The sequence below is a fragment of the Gymnogyps californianus genome, chromosome 1 (genome assembly GCF_018139145.2).
Source record: "Gymnogyps californianus isolate 813 chromosome 1, ASM1813914v2, whole genome shotgun sequence".
Classification (NCBI taxonomy): Eukaryota; Metazoa; Chordata; class Aves; order Accipitriformes; family Cathartidae; genus Gymnogyps; species Gymnogyps californianus.
Window position 1 is genome coordinate 19,697,417 of NC_059471.1, and position 25,320 is coordinate 19,722,736.

General features: G+C 37.9%; 1 protein-coding gene across 1 annotated transcript in view; it reads right to left on the bottom strand.

Annotated features, from left to right (window-relative positions):
- Positions 1-7,355: 7,355 nt before the first annotated feature.
- Positions 7,356-25,320, bottom strand: part of XPO4 (exportin 4) — a 55,723-nt gene continuing 37,758 nt past the window's right edge. The window contains exons 12-22 of the mRNA XM_050897414.1: positions 24,517-24,694; positions 22,591-22,750; positions 20,739-20,908; positions 19,606-19,780; positions 18,183-18,476; positions 17,079-17,259; positions 15,454-15,572; positions 14,365-14,495; positions 13,471-13,588; positions 12,098-12,190; positions 7,356-8,070 (exon numbers count right to left, since the gene is read on the bottom strand). Coding sequence (XP_050753371.1) covers positions 7,873-8,070; positions 12,098-12,190; positions 13,471-13,588; positions 14,365-14,495; positions 15,454-15,572; positions 17,079-17,259; positions 18,183-18,476; positions 19,606-19,780; positions 20,739-20,908; positions 22,591-22,750; positions 24,517-24,694 — 1,817 coding nt within the window. The 3' untranslated portion in view covers positions 7,356-7,872. The remainder of the gene's footprint in view (positions 8,071-12,097; positions 12,191-13,470; positions 13,589-14,364; positions 14,496-15,453; positions 15,573-17,078; positions 17,260-18,182; positions 18,477-19,605; positions 19,781-20,738; positions 20,909-22,590; positions 22,751-24,516; positions 24,695-25,320) is intronic.

Below are 25,320 nucleotides of genomic sequence, written 5' to 3' on the forward strand. Positions count from 1 at the left end.
CCAATTCAGACTATATATACCTCTAAGAAAAATATGAGGAGGACACCATTTTCTCAGTCCCTAGAGTAAAATTACACTGTCCTCCTTTTACAGACTATACTGGTATCATAAATAGTTACACTCACAGGATCTAGACATTATCTGGCCATCTTAAGGGATGTAGGTAACAAACATTTTAACCAAGATACAAAACAGGTATCCGATTTTTCCAGCTTTCCTGAGGCTGAGTGAATTGTTTAAATACATGTGCGCTTATCAAAATCCATGTTACAGTACATTTTTAACAGTAGTTTGTTAAGAAATCATGAAAGTGCATAACAGCCTAAAAGCAGGCAAAAAGTACTTCAGAACAGTCTTTCCTTAAAGTGGCAGAAGAATGTAAGCCTTCCCCAAAGTAGTGTTCATCTTGTGTGAGGACATCAGTGATCTTCCTAAAGACTCCACAGTGTGGTGGTGGGGTTTTGGCTTTGGGGTTTTTTTTTCTGAGTTACAACAATCATTTGAATGAACAAAAGACCATTAGAATTATCGATGCAGTTCTAAAATTAAAGCAAATGTCCTGACAACTTATTAAATCAAGTTATGAATGAGGCTTTCAAATCAGTACTTGTGTTGGAGTCTAGCAATGACTTTCACTCAGTAAACACCAAACACCAGAGATTCGAAGTGGTCTGAATATGCCACAAACCCGAACTGCATCATCCAAAGCAATAAGTTAAAGCAAATCAAACATTCACGCCTTCGCAACCATGAACAGTAGGCCAGACAGAGGGGAAGAAAAAGGGAAGTACACCGCACCCAAAGCTCTGCCTTACTCTAACTTGCAAAGGCAACAGTGTGTCAGAAAACTCAAATCCGGTAACATCTGGTAGATGTTAAGGCGAAAACAGTTGTTCCATGAGATTCAAATACAGACGGGAGAAAAACTAGTAATGAGTTACGTATCAGTCACAGTGGGTAACTTCTGTGTTCTCTTCGGAGATGTAGATTTGTCTGGAATGTTTCCCAAAATAAAGAAGATTTTATTATTTAATTAACAAAACATACCCTGATAGTATCGCATTTCACACAGTTCCAAAATAGCACTTTCTCTTTTCCCTCAAAATTGTGTTGATGAAATGGCAGGCTTTTACTAATCCTTGTCAGGATGACACAGGTTACGAAGTTACGGGGTAGCACTTGTATTATGGATTTCTTTTTCTTCTTACAGATTAGCTTTTTTTTTTTCTCCACATAAGGTTGCAAACTTCTTACTTTCTCCTCCTCCTCCTCCCCTCTTCCAGTTCATGTAAGACCTCCTCCTTGGTTGACCTGCCAGATCAATTTGGAATTCCTTCCAAATTCCACTTGGAAGGTTGACCTTTGCTACCTTTCTGCTCATAATACATGGCAAATCAGTGAAGGAAAAAAACCCACCACCAACTCACAACTGAAGCAAATGTAAGTTTCATAAAGGCAAAACTGATGGGTTTTGCATACACTTACACAAACAAGTGTGAATAAAGGCTTTGTACCCAAATCATTCAAGTTTATTCCAGACCTCATATTTAAGGTAAAGCAGAATAGTTCCATTTTGTACATGAAAGGCTCTTGGATACGCTGCTGTTAATCTTACCGGCTGCTTTCAGGGCTTTCCTCAAAATTACCTTAAATGTTTCTGTCCTTCACCAAAACGTTCACTGAACTAAACCAGGCCAATATAAATATATAACTGCAATAATTTTACTTCTGAAACCAGTAAAATTCTAGTAATACATACAGCCAAGATGTATAGCAAGCTGTCACCACCATAGTTGTCGCGTAGTTTTACTTTCAGGATTTGTGAAGCTTTCCCCCCCTGCCCCCCCCCCCTTTTTTTTTTTAAAAGATGTGAGTGCATGAAAGTAAGAGGGGAACAACAGAAAACAGCTGTAGTTTATCCAAATGTAACTGTATTATAGCACATTAAGAACTGCTGCCTGTAACTGAACTTCTCTGATATACATGAAGTAACACACTGTTAGATGTCACTTACATGGGAACAGATTACGAGCTTGGAGAACATTTCCATGCCAGATATCATCAGAAACTGTTTAGATTAAATCTACACACACAAAAAATAAAAATCAAGACCCAGAAATCAGTATTCCTTCTGGGTAGACAAACACCACCAATAATAGTGACCTGAGAAGTCACTATTAAACCTTTTTTGGAGGATGGGGGAAAAGATTAATTTGTTTATATATTCACAGCCACTTCTAGTAATTTGCAGTCCAGTGTGAGATACTCCTGTCACACACCTAATCACATTTTTTTTCTGTTGATGGACAAACTCATGCCTTAAGTGCCAATGTAAATTAAAGTTACCCCATCAACTTTAACTGAATTACTGTGCATTCACAGTAGCCGAAGAGCACAACATGTAGCCTGAGGTTTCATAACATGCCTATTTTTGTTTCTACTGTAAGGAGGTATAACAAATGCTATTTCAGGGATTCAACACAGGTGAGATTTTAGAAAAATATTAAACAAGAATACACACAAATCACACACGGCCAAAACAAAATAATAAAAGTCTTTAGTGGAAAACAATTTTATCCTCCTCCTGCTTATGGATCTTAAAAATACACGAAGTGTTCATTTCAAAATTGAAAATTCAGTTGTGATAAGGCTTGATTACACAGCCATTTCCCAAGTCTTATTGCAACAAATTGTGAAATATTTCTATGCAACTTCATATCTTCAACTGTACAGGTAAAACAATACTTGAAATCAACTAGCACTTCAATCCCTGCATTTTTAATATATAAACTCAACATAGTACTGAATTATACATTTAAAATATTTACACACTTGACCAACAGCAGTACTAGCATTTATTGCCTTAAAACTGCATGTTCACTGCATGGAGGTTCCTTATTTTGCACAAAGGGAACAAATAAAAGAGGATAATATTTTTTTCCTAATTATAAACTCTAGAATGGTTCAATGGGAGAGTGAAATGTGCTGGGGAATGCTATTAGAAAAGATTTAATCAGTTTCAAGTACCAAGCTGTAATAGATTGGAAAATCACATGGGTAGTATCTTTCCCTTGAGGTTGGAAGGGTCTTCCAAATCTTTTATAAGAATGGCTTAAAAGGACAGGAAAAGCAGGATAGGGAAAGGGAAGAAATGGAAAAGCAGAAGCTACTTTAATTCACTGAGCAGAAGGGAAAGCCAGGGATATCTTATTTCTCAGTTGCTAGGGCCCCAAGAAATCTCATATTGAAAAAGGGTTTTGTAAGACAGCCGAGAGCTTAAGGCTCTAAAGCAAATCACACTTCATGATTTGCTTCATGATTAGTGCTAGAAAGCATTAATCTCATTTACCGCAGAGAGGGCACAATCTACTCATATTAAAAGCAAATTTACAGAGGGGGCAGGGCTGGCTCTTTAAATTTTAATTGTTACCATTAGGCTTTGGTTATACTGGGTGACTGGAATAGATATGGGAGAAATGAGTGGTGTTTGTTCCTTGCAGAAAAGTGTAAAAAACCAAAACCAACCCAAACAAAAAACCCTACCACCACAAGTGGCACTTGTCACAAGTAGAGGCACCAAAGCCTGAATAACTAACAACTGTCCTCTCACTATGTAGACCAGAACAGAGGCACACTGGTGGGGAATCTTACCTTATTTAAGAAGTCACCATTTCAATTGGCTGTAATTGAAATAACTACAATTTACAGCAAGCATTACTGTACTGCAGTAGACCAGTCTTGGGGAATACTGCACCACTGCTGCCTCTACTGGGCTTTATAATTATGAAAATCTTCTGTTTTCATTACAGTAAATCTTACACCTCACAAAACTAAAATTAAAATATTTGATATTTACATAGCATCTCAGATCCTCAATGCATTTTATAGGCATAAGCTAATCCTCACAACATCCCTGTGAGGTAGGTAGGTATTATCGCTATTTTAGCAATGACATAGTTCTAGCGACTTGCCAATGGCCACAGAGGATCCAGTGGAAAAACTGATACAAAATTAGAGGAGCCTGGCTCCTACTCCTGCGCTTATATTCATCAAGCTACTTCCATAAAAAACACCCCTTCTTATGTAATTATTTAACCAAAACTGAAATTACTTGAAGTGTTTTACAAGAGAAATCCTGCAATTTGTATTTTTGAGTAGTTTTACAGATCACAAATTAGAATTTACCTTTTAAAGAATTAAGATTTTAAATGGACAGCTGACTGCTCTGAGCAAGCTTATTTTCTAGAACTACATGGCTTAGATATAAAGGGATTTACCCAGGTAAACACTGGGGCTTCAGTGAGTGCTATGCACTATCAAAGAGATGACTCTGATTCAACCCCCTCCCTTTCAACTAGTAAGATTTGGACATGCTGAGAAAACAAGTTTCTCGTTCCTGAGGAAAATGGTGAGCCCTTTATCACTAAACAGTGAAACACAAACCTCTGGGCAATAAGTAGCAGATTCCGGCGGTAATTCAGTGAAGATAATTAAGGCATAAATGCACATGAAAGTGGAAGTTTCATGAAGTAGTAGTCCACTTCTCCCTGTCCATGTGTATCTGTGCTTTCAAGAAGGTCTTGAATTTCATGACCCAACTAGATGGTCATGCTTGCCAGCATTGAAAATTATAGGTTGAACAACAGAAAATTATTATGCCAGCATTAGAACTAGCTATTACAATGGGGAAGGAGCTGGCAAAATGGGAAAGAAACTACTTGATTTCTAGTCTCAGAATGAAAACACTGGAGCAATAATCTGTTTTAGCAAAAAAAAGTCTAGATGAATATATTTGCTACAATTATATCATGCAGCATTTATAATTCAGTTTGAGTTGCCTTTTTTTTCCTTCAAAAAACAGGTGCATTTTCAGAACCATTATTCACTTCACACAGTGAATGGAAAAATCAATGCAGTGATGCTATAAAAATTTCAGAACACTTACGTGGAGCCAACTCTCAATGTTCACTAAAAATGGTCTACAGGTCTTTCCTATGGACTTGAATGAGCTTTTGCATCAAGATTTACAGCAACTGGATGTGTAGAAGATCACTGAAGGATTTTTTTCTTTTTTTTTTTTTATTTTGAAGGGATATAGAAGCCAAATAGTTTAGGTAGAAGCAGCTACCTAGCCAGCAGGAGTATGAATTAATAAAACTTATTCCCAGAACCTTTTGCAACAATTTCATGGATGTCACTAAGCAGAGACATCTTAGCATTTGCTCTAAAAGAAACATAAATGGCATGGAAAGATCCCTGCTGAATATACAAGAATGGAAGAAAAATTAAGAAACAAGAAAGGAAGAATGTTGCCTAGCATAACATCAAGCAGGAAAATTACAAAAAAACCTTACTAGGACAGTTTCCCTTTAACATATAATATTAATTTTAAATGAAGGGCAAAGGAAAGTTTTAAGCAACCTTCAAAACTAGTCTTTGAAAGTAAGCGTTCATACTTTAGCAAGTCTTGATAGTCAAAAGATGCTGTGCGTCTCTGCTTGTTACAACACAATGGGCCTGATAAGAAAAGTAATGGGTATGTACATTACTTTGTCCTGAATTTGTGCTCCCATTCATCAATCACAATATGCAAGAGGATTTCAAAATTTTAAAGTTAATAAATATTTTTAAATAGCGAGCCAGCTTTAGGATTAAAAAAAAAAAGATAGTGACAGAGCTAGTTATAAAAGAAATGATGATTGAGTATATCAATTATTCAGTCAGATCCAAAAAATTTGAAGGTATTTGCTATGATCTCTTTAAAGACTTTGGCCTAGATATTTGACATCGAGCACATCATGACAAACTAGCAGCTCCTACTGCCACTTATGTTCCCAGGCTTTAATGCCCTTCATCTGAAAAAAATGAGGTTTCAAAACTGCTGCCCCAGGCGACATACAAACTCAGAGAAACTTCAGAAGCAGTTTCAAAAACATAGCAAAACCCAGACAAATTTTAAAAAATCAGCCATCAGAATAGGTTAAAAACAGAAGGATCTGCCAGGATCATTGTCTTTTGTGCAAGTGCACAGTCAAGAAATCTTTTGAAGCAAAGCATTAGAGTTTCAAGAAAAAATTGAAAGCAACACCCCTGTTCTAAAATACTACGCAAATTATCTTAGAAATAAAATACTAGCTGGGAAGGTACATTATCTAAGAAGTTTTATGGTCTCTTTCTAATGTGTAAACCTGCCCTAGCCCAGTTTTCACATAAATTAAAAGAGAAACGTATAATGAAGAGATGGCATTTTTGGCCTTGTGGATCCATGCTTGAGACAGGTATGGATTTAACTAAAAAATAAAAAAGCCTTAGATCACTTACAGCACAGTATTACAGATTTATGTCTCCTAAAAATTCTGGCTATTGTGACTAATTTTGAGATGAATAGCTGAAGAATGGCACAGAGTTGCAAACATGATGCTATACATAGCCATGTAAAGGTGTATACTGTACATTTTATATAAATTTTAAAAACACATGGGAAATATTCACCAGCATAATCTAGCAGATGTCTTAAACAAAAGGGCCCACTTCTGCCTCTGTGTATTTCCACAAAAATCAATTTTACTAGACATGCAGCATTTGTGTTTGCTTCAGTTTTCTCTGGCTCACGACTGGAGACAAATCAGGCCTTGCTTTTGTATTCATGTGCTGCTCTCCCTGTTGGTCCACTATACTCAGGGCACTATATTCTGCTGTCGTAATAGCTAAAGTGCTGATATAAAAAACTGAGCAAGAGCAGAGCAGCTGGGAGGGCTCTGCAGAACTGGAGCTAGATTCAGCAAAACCAAAAATCCCCCCCAGCACTACACATCCCAATTACCTTTCTTGACTTGAGTCAAACAAATATGGCCCTTGAGTAAAAGGCTTTGACACCCCTGTTCTAGCATAATTGTTTTAGCTAATGCCCCAACTTTAAAAAGTTTGCCAGTAATTTACACCTTTTGAGTTGTTATTGCTTAAGCAAAAAGTTCAGTGTAGAAATACATTGCAGTTGTGTGCAACCCGGGCATGAATCAAAACAGATACTGAAAGTAAAACTACACATGAACCTTGCATTAGACACTCATTCCAAAATGACACGTCAACATGAAGGGCTGCAACAGGTACACAGCAGCTTAATGCCAACATCCTAAACCAACTCTGAAGAGTCAAATCTTGCCTTAAATTTCTTATCTAAAGTATACGAGCTTTTTTTTTTTCTTTTAAATTAAGGCAATGAAATGGCTACAGTTCCTAAAGTTCATTTTAGGGGAACAAAAATATACACCTTTTTTTCTGAACTTTAGGCAGCAGAACATAATGTAAAAACCTGCATTGCATTAAACATGCAATGTCAGGTTGATGTAGAAAAACAGAACTAAACACAAGTTAAAATACCATTTGGTTTTTCTTCCCCATTGGAACACAAACTCAAACTTTAAGAGAGGAAAAATAAAGCTTAAAATCAGCTAAACTGTTTAGAGCTTTATATGTATCTGCATCACACTCTAACATGATTTTGGGTAGAAAAGAAATCTGTATGTTTATCTGGCCACTCATATTTTAAAATCAGTGCGGGGGGAAAGGCACTGCATTTATTTTTCATTGTGCCCATATCTGTTTGCACATATATAGAAAAAATTTAAATTCAGATTTTCTGTTCATTCTCTCCCACACAGAAGCACAACAGATTGCAGCTAACACATAATAGCAGAAGCTGATTCAAAGTTGACCTCTCCTATTCCATTGTGTTATGTTCAAACTTCCAGGTTCTCTAGAATCTGAGATGGCTGCAAAGAACCCAGAGACAGGTACAAGATTTAGTCAGCATTCAGCATTTCTCAGTGCATTTTGCAGAAAGGGTCTAAATTAGGCATAGAGTTTTGTTGTTTATTTTACACAGAGAAGTCCACCAACATTTGCCATAAATTCTTCTAAACTCTTTAAGAAGGCCATCTTCTGCTTACGGTCCAGTGTAGGAGGAGTGCTGCTTGCAGTAAGCTTGTTGAAGGCATCTGCTAACCGCTGGTAAATTACTGGATCTTGTTGAGTTGATAGCAATGTTTCAACTAGCTCTGAATATTCAGCCTGTTAAATAAACAAGAGTCTTATTAACGTAAAAAAAAAAAAGATACAACATATACAACTTCTCTCATCAGGACAAAATCCAGAGTCAAGGCTGTGGCAAAACTATCAATACCTCTCCACCCGTTATCCAGTTTCACTGACTAGTGTACCAGAAGCAACTATGGACCCGCAGCCTTTCCCCTACCTCTAAACCAGATAAAGCCCTTCAATCAGACCAGGTTTTTTAGTAAGGCTGAAGAAGCCTTTAGAGCTACGTACAGTGCTTTGCAATGCAGAGTAAGAAAACTTTAAGGCACACCTTAAAGTAAGTGCCTTCTGGCTCTTACTTAGGATAGGCTTATTCCTGCAAACCGCACTTCTCTTTCTTCACGCCTGCCCTGCGTTCCGCATGCCGTACCACCCATCTCCTCCCACAGGTTTTCCCTTTTCTAGATTCCCTTCCCTAGGACAGACAGCTTAGATTCCTTTCTAAGAGCTTCTTTCTTACTCTCATGCTTACTTGGACAGAAACAGAAGACAAAGAAACATGTTACACATGACTAAAAGGACACTGCCAAGGGGCACCTGGAGCAAGTCCAGAGTGACTGCTGAGCTCTGGGAGCAAGGGTGAAGGACACAGGAACCAGAACGGCAGTCCCCTCAATTCTACTGGTGAAGGGCTTGGGTGGGGGTAGACACAACATGAAGTTGCCACCTGTGGGTGGTGTCACAGGGTCTTTTTGTCTTACATGATCATGAGTTCCTCTTTGAGGGATGAGGGCTGCTAACAAGAGAGACGATCCATATGACAAAGTGGCTTAGGAACATCTTTGCTGAAGGCTTGCCAACCTGGCAGGAAGAGCTTTAAAGGGCACGTTGGGGGATGGTGGTAACAGCTTGTAGATAAGTGAGGAGACAGAGACCAAGAGTAGTAAGAATGCAAGGAAGTGTGATGGATTTAAGAGTGCTCATCAGGAAGGACGAAACAGGTTGAAAGGAGGCCAACCTCAAATGTCTGTGCAGAAATGCATTCAGCTTTGGAAACAAACTGGAAGAGCTAGAGCTCCACGTGCAGATGCAGAGCTGCAACATCACTGCAGGCACTGAGATGTGGTGGGACAAGTGGCATGACTGGAGTGCTCCGATGGACAGACGGAGGCTCTTTAGGGAAGTGGAGGACAGAAGATTGGCATTTATGTGAAAGGGCAGCTCAAATTAAGGATGCTTTTCTATAGACTGGGCAACAATCTAGTTGAGTGCTTATGGGTCGTGATCAGAGGAAAGGTGGTAAAGATGACATCATGGTAGGAGCTTGTTACAAATCACCAAAACAGGGTGAGTAGTGGACAGAGTCACTGTCCTGGTTTCAGCTGGGACAGAGTTAACTCTCTTCTTAGTAGCTGGTACAGTGCTGTGTTTTGGATTTAGTGTGAGAATGATGCTGATAACACTCCGATGTTTTAGTTGTTGCTAAGTAGCGCTTATCTTAAGCCAAGGACTTTTCAGTTTCCCATGCTCTGCCAGCAAGCAGGTGTGCAAGAAGCTGGGAGGAAGCAGACCCAGGACAGCTGACCCAAACTAGCCAAAGGGGTATTCCATACCATGGAACGTCATGCCCAGTATATAAACTGGGGGGAGTTGGCCAGGAGGGGTGGATCGCTGCTCAGGCATCGGTCAGTGGGTGGTGAGCAATTGCATTGTGCATCACTTGTCTTTTCTTGGTTTTTATTTTTCTTTCTTTTTTTTTATATTCCTTTTCATTACTATTATTATTATTATTAATATATATTTTTATTATTATTGTTATTACTATATTTTATTTTACTTTAGTGATTAAACTGTTCTTATCTCAACCCACGAGTTTTACTTTTTTTTTTTCTTCCTTTCCTCCTCCTCACCCCACTGGGAGGGGGGAGGGGGAAGCGGCTGCGTGGTGCTTAGTTGCTGACTGGGGTTAAACCATGACAGTCATCTTCAAGCAACTTGAGGAAGTTTACAGATCAGACTTACAAGAGATTATCTCCCTGACATTTGCTTGAATGCCAGGTGGGCCACCCAGGGGCGAATTTGCATCTGCTACTCACAGGTAGGAAAAGCTGGTCAGGCATGTGGTAATTAATGGCAGCCTTCGCTACAGTGATCATGAAATAGGGGAGTTCAGGATCCTTAGGAGAGCGAGGAAAAAGGGCAGCCAAGTACAGACCCTGGACATCAAGAGAGCACATTTCAGCTTATTCAGGAGACTGGTGGGTGGGATCCTGTGGGAGAGAGCTCTGAAGACAAAAGGAGCTCAGGACAGCTGAGAGGTCTTTAAGGATAACCTCTTCCAAGCACACGAATGGCCTGTCCAGATACTGAGGAAAACAATATAAACACGTCAGGACACCAACCCAGCTAAGCAGGGAGTTCACAACTGAACTCTAGTGCAAGAAGGACACATGCAGGAGATAGAAGCAGGGACAGCTACAAAGGAGGAAAACAGAAACATAGTCTGGACAAGAACAATGACAGAAAAGCAAAGTTCAGCTAAAGCTGAATTTGGCAAGGGACACCAAGGACAACCAGAGCAGCCTCTACCAATACATTTACAGTAAAAGAAGGAACAGGGAAAATGTGGGTCCTGCTGCTGAATGGAGCAGGTGATTTAGTGATAACGGACAAAAGATAAGGCTGAAATGCTCATGTTTTCTTTGCCTTGGTCTTCACTGACAGGTTTTCCCAGACCTTTATGACTAGAGACAGGGTTCAATGAGGAGAGGTACTACCAGTAGTAAAGAGGATCAACCCAGGGATCTCATGAGAAATCTTGGTGCATACAAGCTCATGAGACCTGACAGAATCCATCCAAGGGTTCAGAAATCTGCCTCATGTCATTACAAGGCTGCTCTCTATCATCTTTGAACAACTAAGAAGATCATGAAGCAAGTACTGGTGGAAGTTATCTCTGGGCATGTGAAAGAGAAAGGGACTGAGAACAGCCAGCGTGGATTTACCAAGGGTAAATCATGCTTTACCAACCTGTCTTCTGTGATGAAACGACTACATCTGTGGATGAGCGAAAAGCAGTGGATGCCTGATGTTAGCAAGTCTTTAGCAGTCTTCACAGCATCCTTGTAACCAAGCTGGGATTTTATTGTCTAGATGGGTGGACTACTACATGGGTGAAAACACACCTGTATTATCAGCCTCTAAAGGATTGTGGTTAATGGCTCACATTCCACTTGGAAGCTGGTTACAAGTGGCACTGAGAGCTCTCATCTGGGCCTTGTCCTGTTAAATATTTTAGTCAGTGACCTGGAGGAGGAGATGAAATGCACTCTCCTCAAGTCTGTGGATGAAACCAAACTGGGGAGTGCAGCCAGTGCATTCAAGGGCAGGACCGACATTCAGAGACATCTAGTCACGCTGGAGGAATGAACTGACAGGAACCTCACGAAATTCAACAAGACAAATGCAAAGTCCTGTAGCTGAAACAGACTAATCTGCTGCAACTATACAGACTGGGAACTGACAGGCTGGGGAGCAGTTCTGGTGAATAAAGGACCTGAAGGTCCTGGTGGACAGCAGGCTAAGCAAGTCAGCAGTGTGCCTTGTCAGCAATGCACACTAGCAGCATACTGGGCTGTATTTATTGTTTGTCTTTACACAGCACTTGTTAGATTAGATGTGGAATACTGTGTCCAGTTTTGGACTCTTTAACACAAGAAGGATATTGATGAACTTGAGTAAGTCCAGTGGTGGGCCACCAAGACTGTCTGGCAGGTGCTGAAAGCACGTGAATTATAAGGATAATAAAGCATTCAACAGGCCGCTCGGAGAGGCTTTGGAATATCCATCTTGGAGGTTTTCAAGACACAGTTGGAAAAAGTCCTGAGCAACCTGATCTGAATTCAGTGTTGACCCCACTTCGAGCAAGAGCTTGGACTACAGACCTCCTGAGGGTCCCTTCCAGCCTGAACAATTCTATGATTTGCCAGACACACAGTAACTAACCACTCTCCTTTAACAAATGATTGGTTTTCAGGGTGTAAGTGTCTAAATGCCATACCTGATGCAAACACACCAATGTGTAGAATGCTTCACCTGCTGCAGTTGTCATTTCTGTATTGTGCTTCTGAAGTACCAGCATATCAAAGACCATCTGAAATTACAAAACAGAAGTAGTTACGGAAGTGTAAACTTAACTTTCTACTTTACCAACATTTGCTGCTGAACCTCATCTTCACTTCTGATAATAATAATGAACAGGTATTTACAAACATCCAAGGTGGTTGGTTGTTTTGTTGCCTTTTTTTTTTTTTTTTTAAATTTAGGTATCAGTAATTGGAAAGCCAGGTTCTTTCAGAAGTCAAGTCTTGGCTTAACAGCACAAATTCACATCTCAAAGCACTGAAACCTGTTGTTGATTTATATGTGTTCTTCAGAGAGAAATGGCATCTCTTGCATTTTTCTCCAAAAGCTGCAGATATGCCAGAGAAATAATGAAAAAAAGCCTTTGGTCTTCCAGAATAAAACAGGGAACCTTTTTTTTCAAGTTTTCGAGACTCCTACAGCTCATAGAAAGCCAAACAGGGAACAGATTAATAAGAACAGTATTATATTTTTAAGTAGAAATTTAGAGAAAAGGCAGAAAGCTATGTTAACTTAGAAGAAATATAAAGACAAATAAAATTATTTAAGGTGTTTCTCATTCTCTCAGCTTGGCTGATGTATGCTTTTAATGAGCAATCCCCAGAAGTTCAAATGTCAGTTTGGTAAGAAAAGATGTCTTAAGGAAAACTGAAGACTGTACAAAATCAGAAGACAAGCACACAAATTCCACAATTACTTTGTTCCCAGTTAGCAGGAACCTGGTTGCTACCAGGTCACTCCAAAATTTGATGAGATAGAGTGGATGGTCCTAAAAGGAAAGTACTAAATATGATACTGGATTAAGAAAACGCATAATTCATTGGATACATTGAATAAATGACAGCATTTTCTTTCTAGTTCCCAACCATGCTCTTTTTTCTGCCTCTTGTTTTAGCACTCTACCCAGCCTCCAGTTCACACAATTCTGGAAGCTTTCTATTTCACAGCTTTCACAGTAAGCGTAACTACTAAAATTGTCAATCAGGTTCATTCCAGAGCTCATGTGCAGAGCATGGATAAATATAAATTGCATTCTGCGAGGCTCAGGTCTTTTGTTGATTGGCAATAAGTCATTTCCTCCCTCTACACCTCCATCCTCCTTTGTACTCTAGTCCAGTGTCTCCAGTCCTTCATGCTTTCTTTCTTCTTAAACTGCCAGTTTTTTAGGTAACAGACTGTTTCTTATGATATGTGTGATCCTGATTACCTGTCAGATATGATCACTGTTTGGCCTCTTGGTGCTACCTGTATGCAAAAAAAACAAAGTAACACGAAACACAGACACCTTACCTTAAGAAAGTGCCTTGTTGCTAGAAAAAGGGTTGAATCTGTTTCTTGTGCTTTTGCACACTGTTCTGCTAATGGTGTTACAGCCTCCAGACAGAGCTGGCAAACCTCTGAACTCATTCTGATAATGGTGTTAAAGAATCAAAGTCAGATTTTAATTAAATTGTGGTAAAACTTTCCAGTTGTGTCACTAGAAAATATTTTAAATGCTTATATGTTCTGAGATTTCTTTTTACTATAAAGCTCTTAATAAGAAAATTAAATTAAAAAAATAGAAAAGGGAAAAAAAGAATTCCAACTTTGTTGCCTTCTTTTATTAGCTACACGCCCTAAGGTAACATAACCCTCTCTGACATAACATTTTCAGAAAGAGTCCCTTATGGTCAAGCTCATCTGTTTCTGACACGTGCCACAGATTAGTGAAAATGGTACTCCCATTATGAGAGGGAGAGCCCATTGGCACCCTGACAGGAAATGCTCTGGAGCCAGCCCAGTAGAACAGCAACAATGTTTTGTATTACCAGCTGAGAAACTAATTCAGGAATGGCTTTGGGATACCAGCTGAAGGCTTATGAAGTTACACACTCTGAAATGAAGTAATGGGGGAGGCAGGAATGGCTGCCAGAAAAAACTTACATGCTAAACCACTTAAAGGCTGCATTCAAGCAACACAAGTCAGAGGCAACTCAGCTAATACTAGAATCTCAACAGACACTACAGTGAAACTCTCAATCACCAGAGAACAGAGAGCAAGAGTCAATTACCAATATATAATTATAGATATAGATATTGATAGAAAAGGAAAAAAAATGCAAAGAAAAAAAAAATCAGATTTTTAACAGGTCCTTATAAAAGCAACTCAGATTTTTAAACACTCCCAAGTGCTATAAAGGATACGATGACATCCCTAACTCCAGTGAGTACATTAGGCTCTTAAAGAGGTCCTCTGGAAGTTGTGGAATTTTCTCAGGGAATATCTCACAGATGAAAGTGATTAATTTGTAATATTGATTACATAGGGATGGAAACTGTCAAAAGAAAAACATGGTAATTTTAGAATCAATCACATAACTCTATTCTGACATAATTTCCATCTGTACAAAGAGACAGGACTGATGCTTTCTGAAGACGACAATTTTAGTAGACAACTTCAGAGTCATTAGAATGGCTAAAACTTTAGCAGCAAACACTGTGGTACAATAAAAAAAGATTGCTAAAGCTAAACAGTTGATGATGGGAGTCTGGTATCTGCTCTGTACAAATTCAAGGAGCTTTACTTCAGACATGAGCAAAAGTCTAGTCCTGTGGGGTAAAAGCCTCATGAGCACTTGGAGCACAATAGAGGGGCTCCTAGGGTACATCCTTTGACTCAGTTCCATCTAAAATGGACGTAGCTCTCGCGCCGCAAGCGCTACCAGATGAGAAAGCATGTTAAGAGGGGACAACTGAGATACACTTCAGAAGCGTTCCCCTGATTCAAAGTAAAACATTAACACAGTGCAACCCAATGAAATACTGACATTCCATTGTTTCATATTTTACTGTTCTACTGACAAGCTGCTGATGTCTATGATATGCAAGCCAGCTGTACTGTGAAAATAATTAAAGAGTTACTACTTGCTCCCAGATTTTATTTTTTTTTTTTTTTTTTTTTTTTACTAATATCACTGTTTATGCTTCCTATCACATTTTTGACACTACCAGAAGAAGGATTCCACAAGCCACATTTCAGGTTTGGCTAACTGTTGACCTGCACAGACTCACTTTCAGAAGAAAAAAGTTTTGTTTAGGCCCTTCAAATATACATTTTCTCAGCTTACAATATTTCTTTTCAAACAGTATCTAGAACTACGGAACAGTTACTTACATTTTAAAAAGCCTAGAAAACTCAACTTATGGAGGTGGAATGCATATAGGAATGAATTCTGGGAATTCATTACTATAAAGCTTTCATATTCTAGCAGCTATATGTAAAAATATACTTACCTTCAGCAGATCCTGGGACATTAGAGGCAGAACTAGATTAACCCCATATAAGACAACATCTGCTGCTGATACAGATCTATTTGTAGCTTGCCCAGGCTCATGTCCTCTAAATACTTCATCTGTAGAAAAGACAAAAAATGTTTTGTATAAAAGGAGGATTAAACATATTGAAGGAAGAGTCCCATTTCTTTATAGTAAAGACATTTTTAAAAATAGGACTATTCCCCTCTCCCCAAACAAAAACATGAGGCACTGTATTAAAATAGAAACTTAGTGAGTGGAGGCTGCCACATCACTCTATATTTATATTCATTAGGACTAAGCATTTCATAATCACATGTACCAGATGGCATGCTAAAACAGAACGCTTCAGATACTCTGAGGACTCCCTTCCATTACAGAACATTGCATTTGTTTCTAGTGATAGCTGCTTCATGCCTGCACACATAAACAGTGAGCAAAATATTACTGCATTTTTATACTTTATATATATATTTACATTATAAACACAAGGAGAAAAAAATGGGAGAGTTAATGCAGAAAATTCTATAGTTTAGACATTGCCAATTTTTCTCCAGTTACAGCTAAGACCTACATTTCCCATCAACTGGCAGTGACCTTACTTTTGTAATTCCTGCATTGAGTCAGCAACAGTATGCAGACAACTTTCAATACATTCAATCTCTGGGCATTACATTTACATAGTATTCACATTCCTTAGTTTCATGGTAAGTATTTTACAGGGTTTTCCATGCAACTAATATCCAATGTCTGACCTCAAAGAGAATACATTATATGGCACTGAGTTGTCCACTCAATGGACAAAGTCTAAATCTGGTTCTGTATTTGTGTTGTGCATGCATGACAAAAAACTAGACTGATGCACAGGCTTTCAGAGTACAAGGTTCTCTCTTTCAAGATGTACCTCAGAAATGCAATGAACTACATCAAAACAACCTAGGCAGATTCAGTTTGTTACTGAGCATGTTTTCTGTGCAAACTGTATAGGACATGGTAAGATCTGAATCATGCAAATGTGTTTCAGCTTATTCAAAAGCAATGCAGCACAGCTAAGCTAGAATTGGCAGATCATATTCAGGACTGCTGCAATTTTAAGTGGCAAATATATGGAAGAAAGTAACAGACTGGGATACAAAAAAGAACCCTTAACTACACCCACATACCATAAAGCATGTTCTGTGAATGAGGAATACAGAAAACCCTCAAGTGTGATGGAATGTTAATGAGCTCAGCATTTCACAAAAGTTGGATCCTGTACTAAGATAATCCATCTGCTCTCTTGCGGTGATTTACTATTCCAACTTCTCTATGGGTTTTTTGTTATAAAACTGCTGCTACTACATGTTCAGACTTGCAACATTCAGATTTCAAGCTGTGTCAGACATGCCCTATTTATTTTATGAGGGCAATAATAATTTCAGATGTTAGAATACTGTGAAAAGTCCTTCCTTTGTTACTGGCACATTAAATAGTAATTTCCATATCCCGATTTAATCAAGCCTAAACTTTAGTTTTCACTTTACCTGGATTGAACGCATGCCCCACAATGGTTTTTACAGTTCAGAACACAAGTTATGGTTCAGCAATCACCAATTCTTTCATACCTGTATCACTGAAATCTATGAATTCTTTTGATAGAAGATTAGTGAGAAGCTCCATAATAAGAAGGAGATCCTGGTACTGGTCTTCTTCTGCTGTAACATCTATCCGTTGTCGACCTAGATTATTCTTGGAATACACCTGGAGCAGAGTTAGGCAGGCCTCATACAAGTTCATGGCTTTGGCCTATAAAACAATGTTAGATAATAAGAAAACTTCCATATGCTAAAGGTGACACACTTTGTTTTAAGATGGCATTACTTGGTTGATGATACCTCAGGATTTTAATTTCAGTTATATAACCACTTTTTGTAACAACTGCACACAAAATCATCAAGGAAACAGCCACCTTAAACAATAAGAACACTTACAGCCATATATTGATGTGCTACTGATTGAAACAGCAGAACATTACTTTTATCAATTCCTCAGTCTTATAAAAAAAAAAAAAAGACAAGAGTGGCTTGGGACAGGCTGACACATCTCACTAATCTCACAAACTAGATTACCAACAAAATTCCTTGGGGACTCACTTCGGCTGTTGAAGTTTGGAGCCACAATACACTGTTTGTGCATACCCAGTTTGGAATAGGCAGGAACTCTTCTAGATGCAAAAGCAAAATTAGCCAACAGTGCAAAGATGTAAGTGTACTGCACTGACTCATTTTACCCGTTAACTTCTTGGTATCTATTAATGCCTTGTTTAGGACCAAGGCAGTGTCTATATGGTATGCATTTGTCACACAAAACAGTGCCACAATTCTCCTAGACTAGCCTGCAGAGAAGGTTGATATGGTTAAAAAAAAGTACTCAACATGGTCTGAACTCTTTTGCCACCCATGCATAGAGTTAGACTAGTAATGAATTGTGGTTAAGTTTATTGGTATAAGAACAGTCTAGATGACCTGCTTTTAATCTTTGCAAGCGTATGTTTTTAAACAAAGGAATTCCTCTAACAGATGTGACCATATAGCATTTCTTTCTCTATAGAATCTAAAAATCACTACACTTTATTTTGTTTAAGGGATAGCACTGTATACACATGTACACACGTGCGCGCACACACACACACACACTCTTCCCCTCCTTCCCCTTCTGGTTGTATTTACCTCTCCAAGATAGCAAATTTGTTTATGTGCAACTTCAACAAAGACTTCTATTATGAGATTAACAGTCTCTGGTGTGTTTTTGTATACTTCCATTAATCCAATGCAATTATTAAGGAAGTCCATTAGGAAATTGAAGAGAATTGCTACGTTATCAATCTGGGTAGCCTCAGCAATGCCACAGAGTGCTTCTAATGTAGCAGTGATTTCCTGTTTCACTTCCTCCTCCTGACAGATCTGCTGAAAGTTTTCTTGGTTTATCACATTCAAGAATCGCTGCTGAAGTGGCTGAAGAACCTTGAAATTTTTTAGAAAAGTCACATTAAGATAAGCATACTATTATATGAGATGTGAGGTTTAAGTAATTTAGCAAGCTCATGGGTTGCTTTTGGCATGGCAGTACAAGAATCAATCACTTCCAGTTTCCAACGGCTCAATTATGTTATTATCTGTCACATTAACGTAAGCTGAAGTGGCAGTGATCAGTCATTCTCGTTATCCATCATCACCTGCAGGCTGGTTTCAAAATGAGCACCTCCATAAATATTTGATGTTATTTTGTAGTGTTTAAACAAACGACAATGACTTTCTCTGGCTCACGGTATTTGATTCTCTTCCATATTCAGTATTAGGGGAAAAAAATTGTTACGGTTCATCAATGAAAACATTAATTAAGATTCATGTTCACAATTATCTTTGTCATATTATAATTCTCAATAGTGAAATCTCTTTTGTAATCAGCATTGTTCAGAAACAATTTAGAAACTTCCATAAAAATAGTTACATGTTTTTCCCAATTACTTCCAGTGCATTATAGTCTTACCTTCAATCACTAATTTCATAGCTTTGCTAATAAAGCAAGTTTCTCTCAGAAGGTCAACGCTTTACAAACTTATGCTGTGCTTCCTGATCACATTTCAGCTACTTTCTAGCACCAAGCCTTCTGGTATTAAATATCTGAGCTTTAATGAAGCCAGGGCACAAAAAGCTGGTAAAGGCTCTTCATTATGTTCCACATTAGCTTTTTACTTACTGTCATTATCATTAAGTGAATAACTGCATAATTCATAACACCACCAACTTAAAATAAAAGGAAGAAATGATACGGTTCCGAGGAAAATTCTTAACCTTTTATAATAGTCTCTTTTCAAGTGTACTGCTATACTGGCTGCTTCACGAATCCTCCAGGTAATTATTAGTTGTTTCTGTTTAGGTTGTGATGTTTTAGGTACAATTTTTGGCAGCTCATGGGTGCCACACAACTACTGACCTTCAAAGACAGAATAATTTAAAAATTATCAGTATTAGGTGTTCAAAATCAAAAAATACTATACAAGTTGATTTTGTGTCACCATAAAATTCCCTAAACCAACTTGTTTGTACTACTTGCTAAAATGGAGGTAACAGAAGCATCAAAATAGCTTACCTCTGTCCAGTATTGTTGCTTTGTTTCCGTATCCATATGAGCAAAACCTCCTAAAACTAAAGCTTTCATTAGTGTTCTCTGCACAGAACTGGACAAATAGTGAAGAGGAGGGCTTCGCCTTGCAAATTGTTTAGCTAAATTCCACCAGTTTTCACACTGAATAACTAAGTTTGCCCTAAAAGAGGGAAAAAAAGTTTAATTAAAGAAAAGACTTCACCAAATTGTATGAACAGAGCACAGCAGGTTGCTAGCAGTTGTCAGAAATTTTTTTTTTTTTTAAATTCCTTTATTCTAAGGCTAAATCGCCTTTTGACTTTCATCTTATTAATGCCTCATTTCTAAGATTTCTAAAGTATATACTCTGAAAATAGCTCAATTCATATGGGAGAAAAGCAGGGAAGCGCTTTAGTTTTACACACATACACACACAGAGTTAATGGACATATTGCATGGATTAAAAGCTTAGTCTCATTATGTCATGATAGAATAAGCAGTTTATTCCAAAACTAGATCCTGTGGGTTTTCATTTTTTTAAAAAAGAAAATTCCTCAAGCATCTAAATCCTCAAACTTCAGAACAGTCTTTCAGCAGACTGTGAACGCATGATTGCACGTATAATTGCACGTCAATTCACAAAAGTAAAACATTCAAGAATTTCCTGCTTCACAGTTTGTAATACCAAAGAAAACTTTGAAATTTTTCTGAATCCGCCAAATCCTGGAGTTTTAAAAATTTTGTTGTATGTTTACAAAACACATTTTATACTGGCTTAGCCAATATCTGAACTCTTAATCCGGAAGAACTTGTTCAACAAAAATAAACAACGCAAAAATCCTTGCAATAAGAGTGGAGACCAGGAGAGTTTTCCTTTCTCACTGTTTAAGAGTGAGGCACAAAGGTAGGGGAAGGAGAGTGCACTTCTAAACAATAATAAAAATTAGGTTATGTTTTGTCAAATATAGGTCTCACTCCTCACTTTGTCAGACAATTTTTTTTCATTTATATTATGTTACTAAAGTAATTCGACTTACAGAGACATGAATATGAAGCACCCTACATCTGGATTACTTTGGCCAAAAAAATTTAAAGGAAGCAAAAGAAATTTTTTGACTTCCAGAGGTATAGCAACTTACCGCTCTCTCCTTTCCACTAATGTTACTAGCAGTTGTACAGTATCATTTGCAAGGTCCTGCTCTGAACTCCACACTGCCAGGTTACTGATCACTTTTTCTAAAAGGTAACCCACAATCCACTGGGAACCCTCTGTATCAGCACCAAATGCTGTACTAAATGGCAGACTTATCTATAAGAAAAGCATTAAAATGAGTGAGTTTTACAGAAGCCAGAACCCCAAAGTGTATGGTAATCATTGTCAGCAAATTCTTTTCAGGCTGTCACTTCTTCCCTATTTAAAATACACAAATGTTACATAGACAAAGGCAAAGAATACCTGTAATAGAAAAATCTTTGCCAAATTTATCTTGCAATTTTAAGCACAACATCTAAAACAGTAAAGTTTCAACCTCATTACAAAATCAAGTTTGAACATGTCTAGCTTTTAATGCCAATGAAAGTTCAAAAGCTTTAAAAATTAAAAGAAGATCCCAAAATCATCTCCCAAAAGTGTTTCCGTGAATTTATGATGAGATTCCTCAAAATTCAGTGATAAAAATTATTAGAAATAAACCTAGCTGTTGATCTACACTGAATCTTGTAAAAACTTATTTTCATCGCAGTTTTTCTGCATCTGCTTTCTGCAGATTGTTCCTTCAGTCTATACATCTTTTAGGAAAGATGTCACATTCTGGTCCTGGCACATTAAAATACGCTTCCTTGAAATTGCCTGTTCTCCTATCTTTAAAAAAGGTTTCTCAAGAGTGAAATGCAAGGATTTTGTAATAATTGTGCAGGGACTTCCTGTTAGCACACCACTAACATTTCTAACTTTAAAACTCATGATATATACATGACTGAGCAGAAGGTTTAAACAGAGGTTTCAAACGCTTTCACATGTCAACACAAACTAAACGTGCATTTCCTATATACTCTATTTTGTTTCTTCACATTGTTTCTCATGTGGATCTCCTTCTTATATGCTCTCCAATTCTTCCCCAACTGGTACCTTTACAAATTCTTAGCTCTGTTGCAAGTACAAGCTGAATAATATGCCTCCAAATATTTACAGGTCTACGGTATACCTATTTTTGTTAAGGAGGGGCCTCCTGAAGCGTTAGTATTCTTAGTTGCTTCAATAGTGGAAATAAAGGGGGGGAGGAGGAGGCTTCCTTCTCGAAAGTTAGAGCCAACAGGACCTCCTCAGGATGAGTGGCCTCTGTCAGCTAGCTGAATTGCAGTTAGTCCAATAAGCAAAATCAGGATCAAGGTCTAATCATGATTAGTGCTGTCCAAACATGGTAAGAAGTTGCCCTTTACAAAGAACACACCATTGAAATCATGATATATACAATGGGAACATAAGAGAATGGGGAGAGGAGAGAAAGTAGCATGACATTAGCTAATGTATACTACCTTGTAATGGTGTTAAATATCTAATTCAGAATTACGACCAGGTTACTCACTAAATCATCCATCAAGGGCAACCACTGTATTAGAGATGAACTGTAAGATCTGATGGATAGTGAGAAGCAGCTTATAAAATCTGCTGTAGTCAGAGTTTCACCTACTATGCAGCCTGAGAGCGTGCTATGCTATTCTGCTATGGCAATGGCTACAAAAAAAAAAAAAAAAAAAAAAAATCACATTTGCACCAAAATGAACAAGAAGGGTCCCCTAACAACTTATATTTCTAATAAAAAAACTGGAGAAAACATCAACTTTCAAACAAATTCCAAGATAAACCACAACCCATTTAACATTAAAAATGCTTCACCATTGCACTTTAAAATAGCTACACTGACATCTGCATTCACAGGACAATATTATTGCTAATACTCACCAATTAATTCATAAAAGTTATATCCTTACCTGATCATACAGCTTTTCATCTACTAAGAGGTAAGTCTTTGCCCAACGCTTGAGGAACCATACAATATCTTTGCCCATCTGGGGGCTCAGGAGGTGCGTGAGATTTGCCCTTATTGCTCTAGATTCTACTTCTGACACTCTTAAAATAGCAGATAACAACCTGCAGATTTAAAATACAATGAGGATGCTGAGAGTGGTTTTTGGAGAGGCAATGCGACTACCAAACACCTTCATTTTCATGAAAGATGACAGAACAGGATAACACAAAGTAGTTCAACTCTAATGAAGTAAAAAGCACCTGAATTTATTGTTTCTTTAAATGCAAGGAGAGAGAGACAGGATAGACTGGCAAATATCCTCCAAGAAGTCAGAATATGCATTAAAAGATAAGGTGATTATCTTTGACATCAAAATTACTGCAACAAAGAATCCTCACAAGCATTCTGACATTGAGGGAATGAAGACAAATGGACTACTACTTGGAGTGCTTGAAAAGCTTTTTTGAAAAACTGATTCTCCCTTCCTCGCACCATCAAGCTTAGTGACCAAGTGGGTCCCAACTGTGCAGCTTTTGCAGTGTGATGCATACTAAAGAACAAATACAGAAATGACCAGTTATTTCTCTTTTTCATTACTGCAGAGAAACAGTCTGAAATAGCAGATCACCAGGTGATCGCATTAATACAACCAGTCCATAAAATTACATTAAATATTAGCCGTTGTAGTATATCAATTAAATTTGGTAAGAATGTGATAGCAGACAAGGAATTTAGGAGTTGACAGGGGTCTATTTCTTGAAGACGTTTCAGAGCTATTGCCAGAGAGCCTCAAGTCTCTCCTTATTTAGATCTGATTTTATTCCCATCACCACTGCGACACTGCATCAAGAAATCCTGTTTGGTGGTCACTTCTTGAAGCTGCCAATACTATCAGTGGGCAGTATTCAAACTCCTAAATGTTAGGCACATCATTACTAATGAAGATCCATTTTTTCTATCCTCTTCCAGAAGAAGAAAACATGAAGTACACAACAACTAATCTCGGGTGAAGAATCTTCCATGTCAATTAAAAGTGGAATGCAATGTGCTGAAGTGTGAGGATTCAAATTGAGGAGTCCTTTGTGGGCATCAGCCTTCTTGCAAAAAGAGAACGGAAATCCCCTCTCCTGCTCCTTTTATAGGCTAATAGTGATACGTGTACATAAGTGACAATTCCTCCTGCACTGAGGACCAATTTTGTTGTTACTGCCAAGTCTGGGCAGTAACTCACGTTCAAAGTAGACAGGCTCACTGATGCTCTGGAAAGGGTTTGCTTAAGCTGTACATGTGCTGAATTAATTATATAGTGTATTATCTAAAGATTTTGATCTACCAACTTTTTAGTAATTTAAGTCATTTTAAGGATTTTCTGTAACAAATAGATCAAAGATGGGTTTTCAGTAGAAATATAAAAACATTTATTTTTATTTCCAAGACTTTGGCTCATGTCCTCCATTAAGACTATTATGTCACTCTAGTCATTTCAGACCTTCCCATCTTGACTCAGTTTTATCTGTTTTGATGCCTTACTCTCATTTTTCTTCTCAGTCCTCCCCTGGATCACCTTGACTTATCATTTGTATTCACCCTGCCTTTCTTTATGCTAAAAAAAAAAAAAAAAAAAAAACCCAACAAAAACACACTTCATTTTTTCTGTCTTTTCTTAATCTCTTTTACAGCATTGCCTTAATATGTCTGTTATAAAAACATTCTTATAAATTATTTGCCCTTACCTTAATACTAGTTTAAAAGAGACATTTCTTTTCCAATGTTCAGTGTTTACATATTGCTTTTTTACTTTTCAAATTCACAGAAGTCCACTCACATTCTCTCTTTTTTCCACTGGAAAAGCATTTAACATACTTAATAGCACGAGATGCGTCCTTACCTAATTACAGAATCAGTTCTGTTGTACCCTGGGATGGAAGAGGCCTTTTCTCCTGGAGATCCCAGAATCTGAAGTGTTGTATTGATGTCAACCTCAGCTGAATGTTTAATGGAATATTCCATTACTTCTGGAGGTATTAGCGGAGTCTCTCCCTGAGTATCATTAGCCAAGAGGTAGCCTTACATTAAAAAAGAAAGAGTGATCACAACTTTCTACCCTAGGTTAACTTATGACTTTTTAATTAGAGAATTCATTGGCTTAACTGCAGACGTCACCCCAGAATCAAATGTTTGTACAAACCCTGACTAACACTGTTTAAATACGTATAAGTTAACTTTAGAATCCTTAAAGCCATTCAGTAGAGAAGAACCTAAAGTGACAAGAAACCAAGACTGGAAAAGAAACCACCAAATTAAAAAACAAATAAAACAAGATAAGCTTTGCTTCATGTAAAAGTACTACAGTCAATTCAACTACTGAGGGGGGAAAGAACCACCCAAAACACCATTTTGTTGTCACTTTTTTCTTCTGGTATGTGATAAAAAAAGCCTTGATTTTACAGCTTCCCCACCGAGTCCATCTCATTCGGGATTTCCATTCTGCTAACATTTTAAATCTGTCAGAGGCTTTCAGACACCAAGTACCTGTGCTATAAAAGTTTTCCTTGCATAGCAACTGCAGATCAGTTGAAGCATGGGGTTTTATACAATACTCTGGTGTCAAGATAATTAATATTACTTCCAGCTTTAGTCATAGTTTTCAGTGTCTGATCTCATAACCATCTGTGAGCTACAAATACAAAGT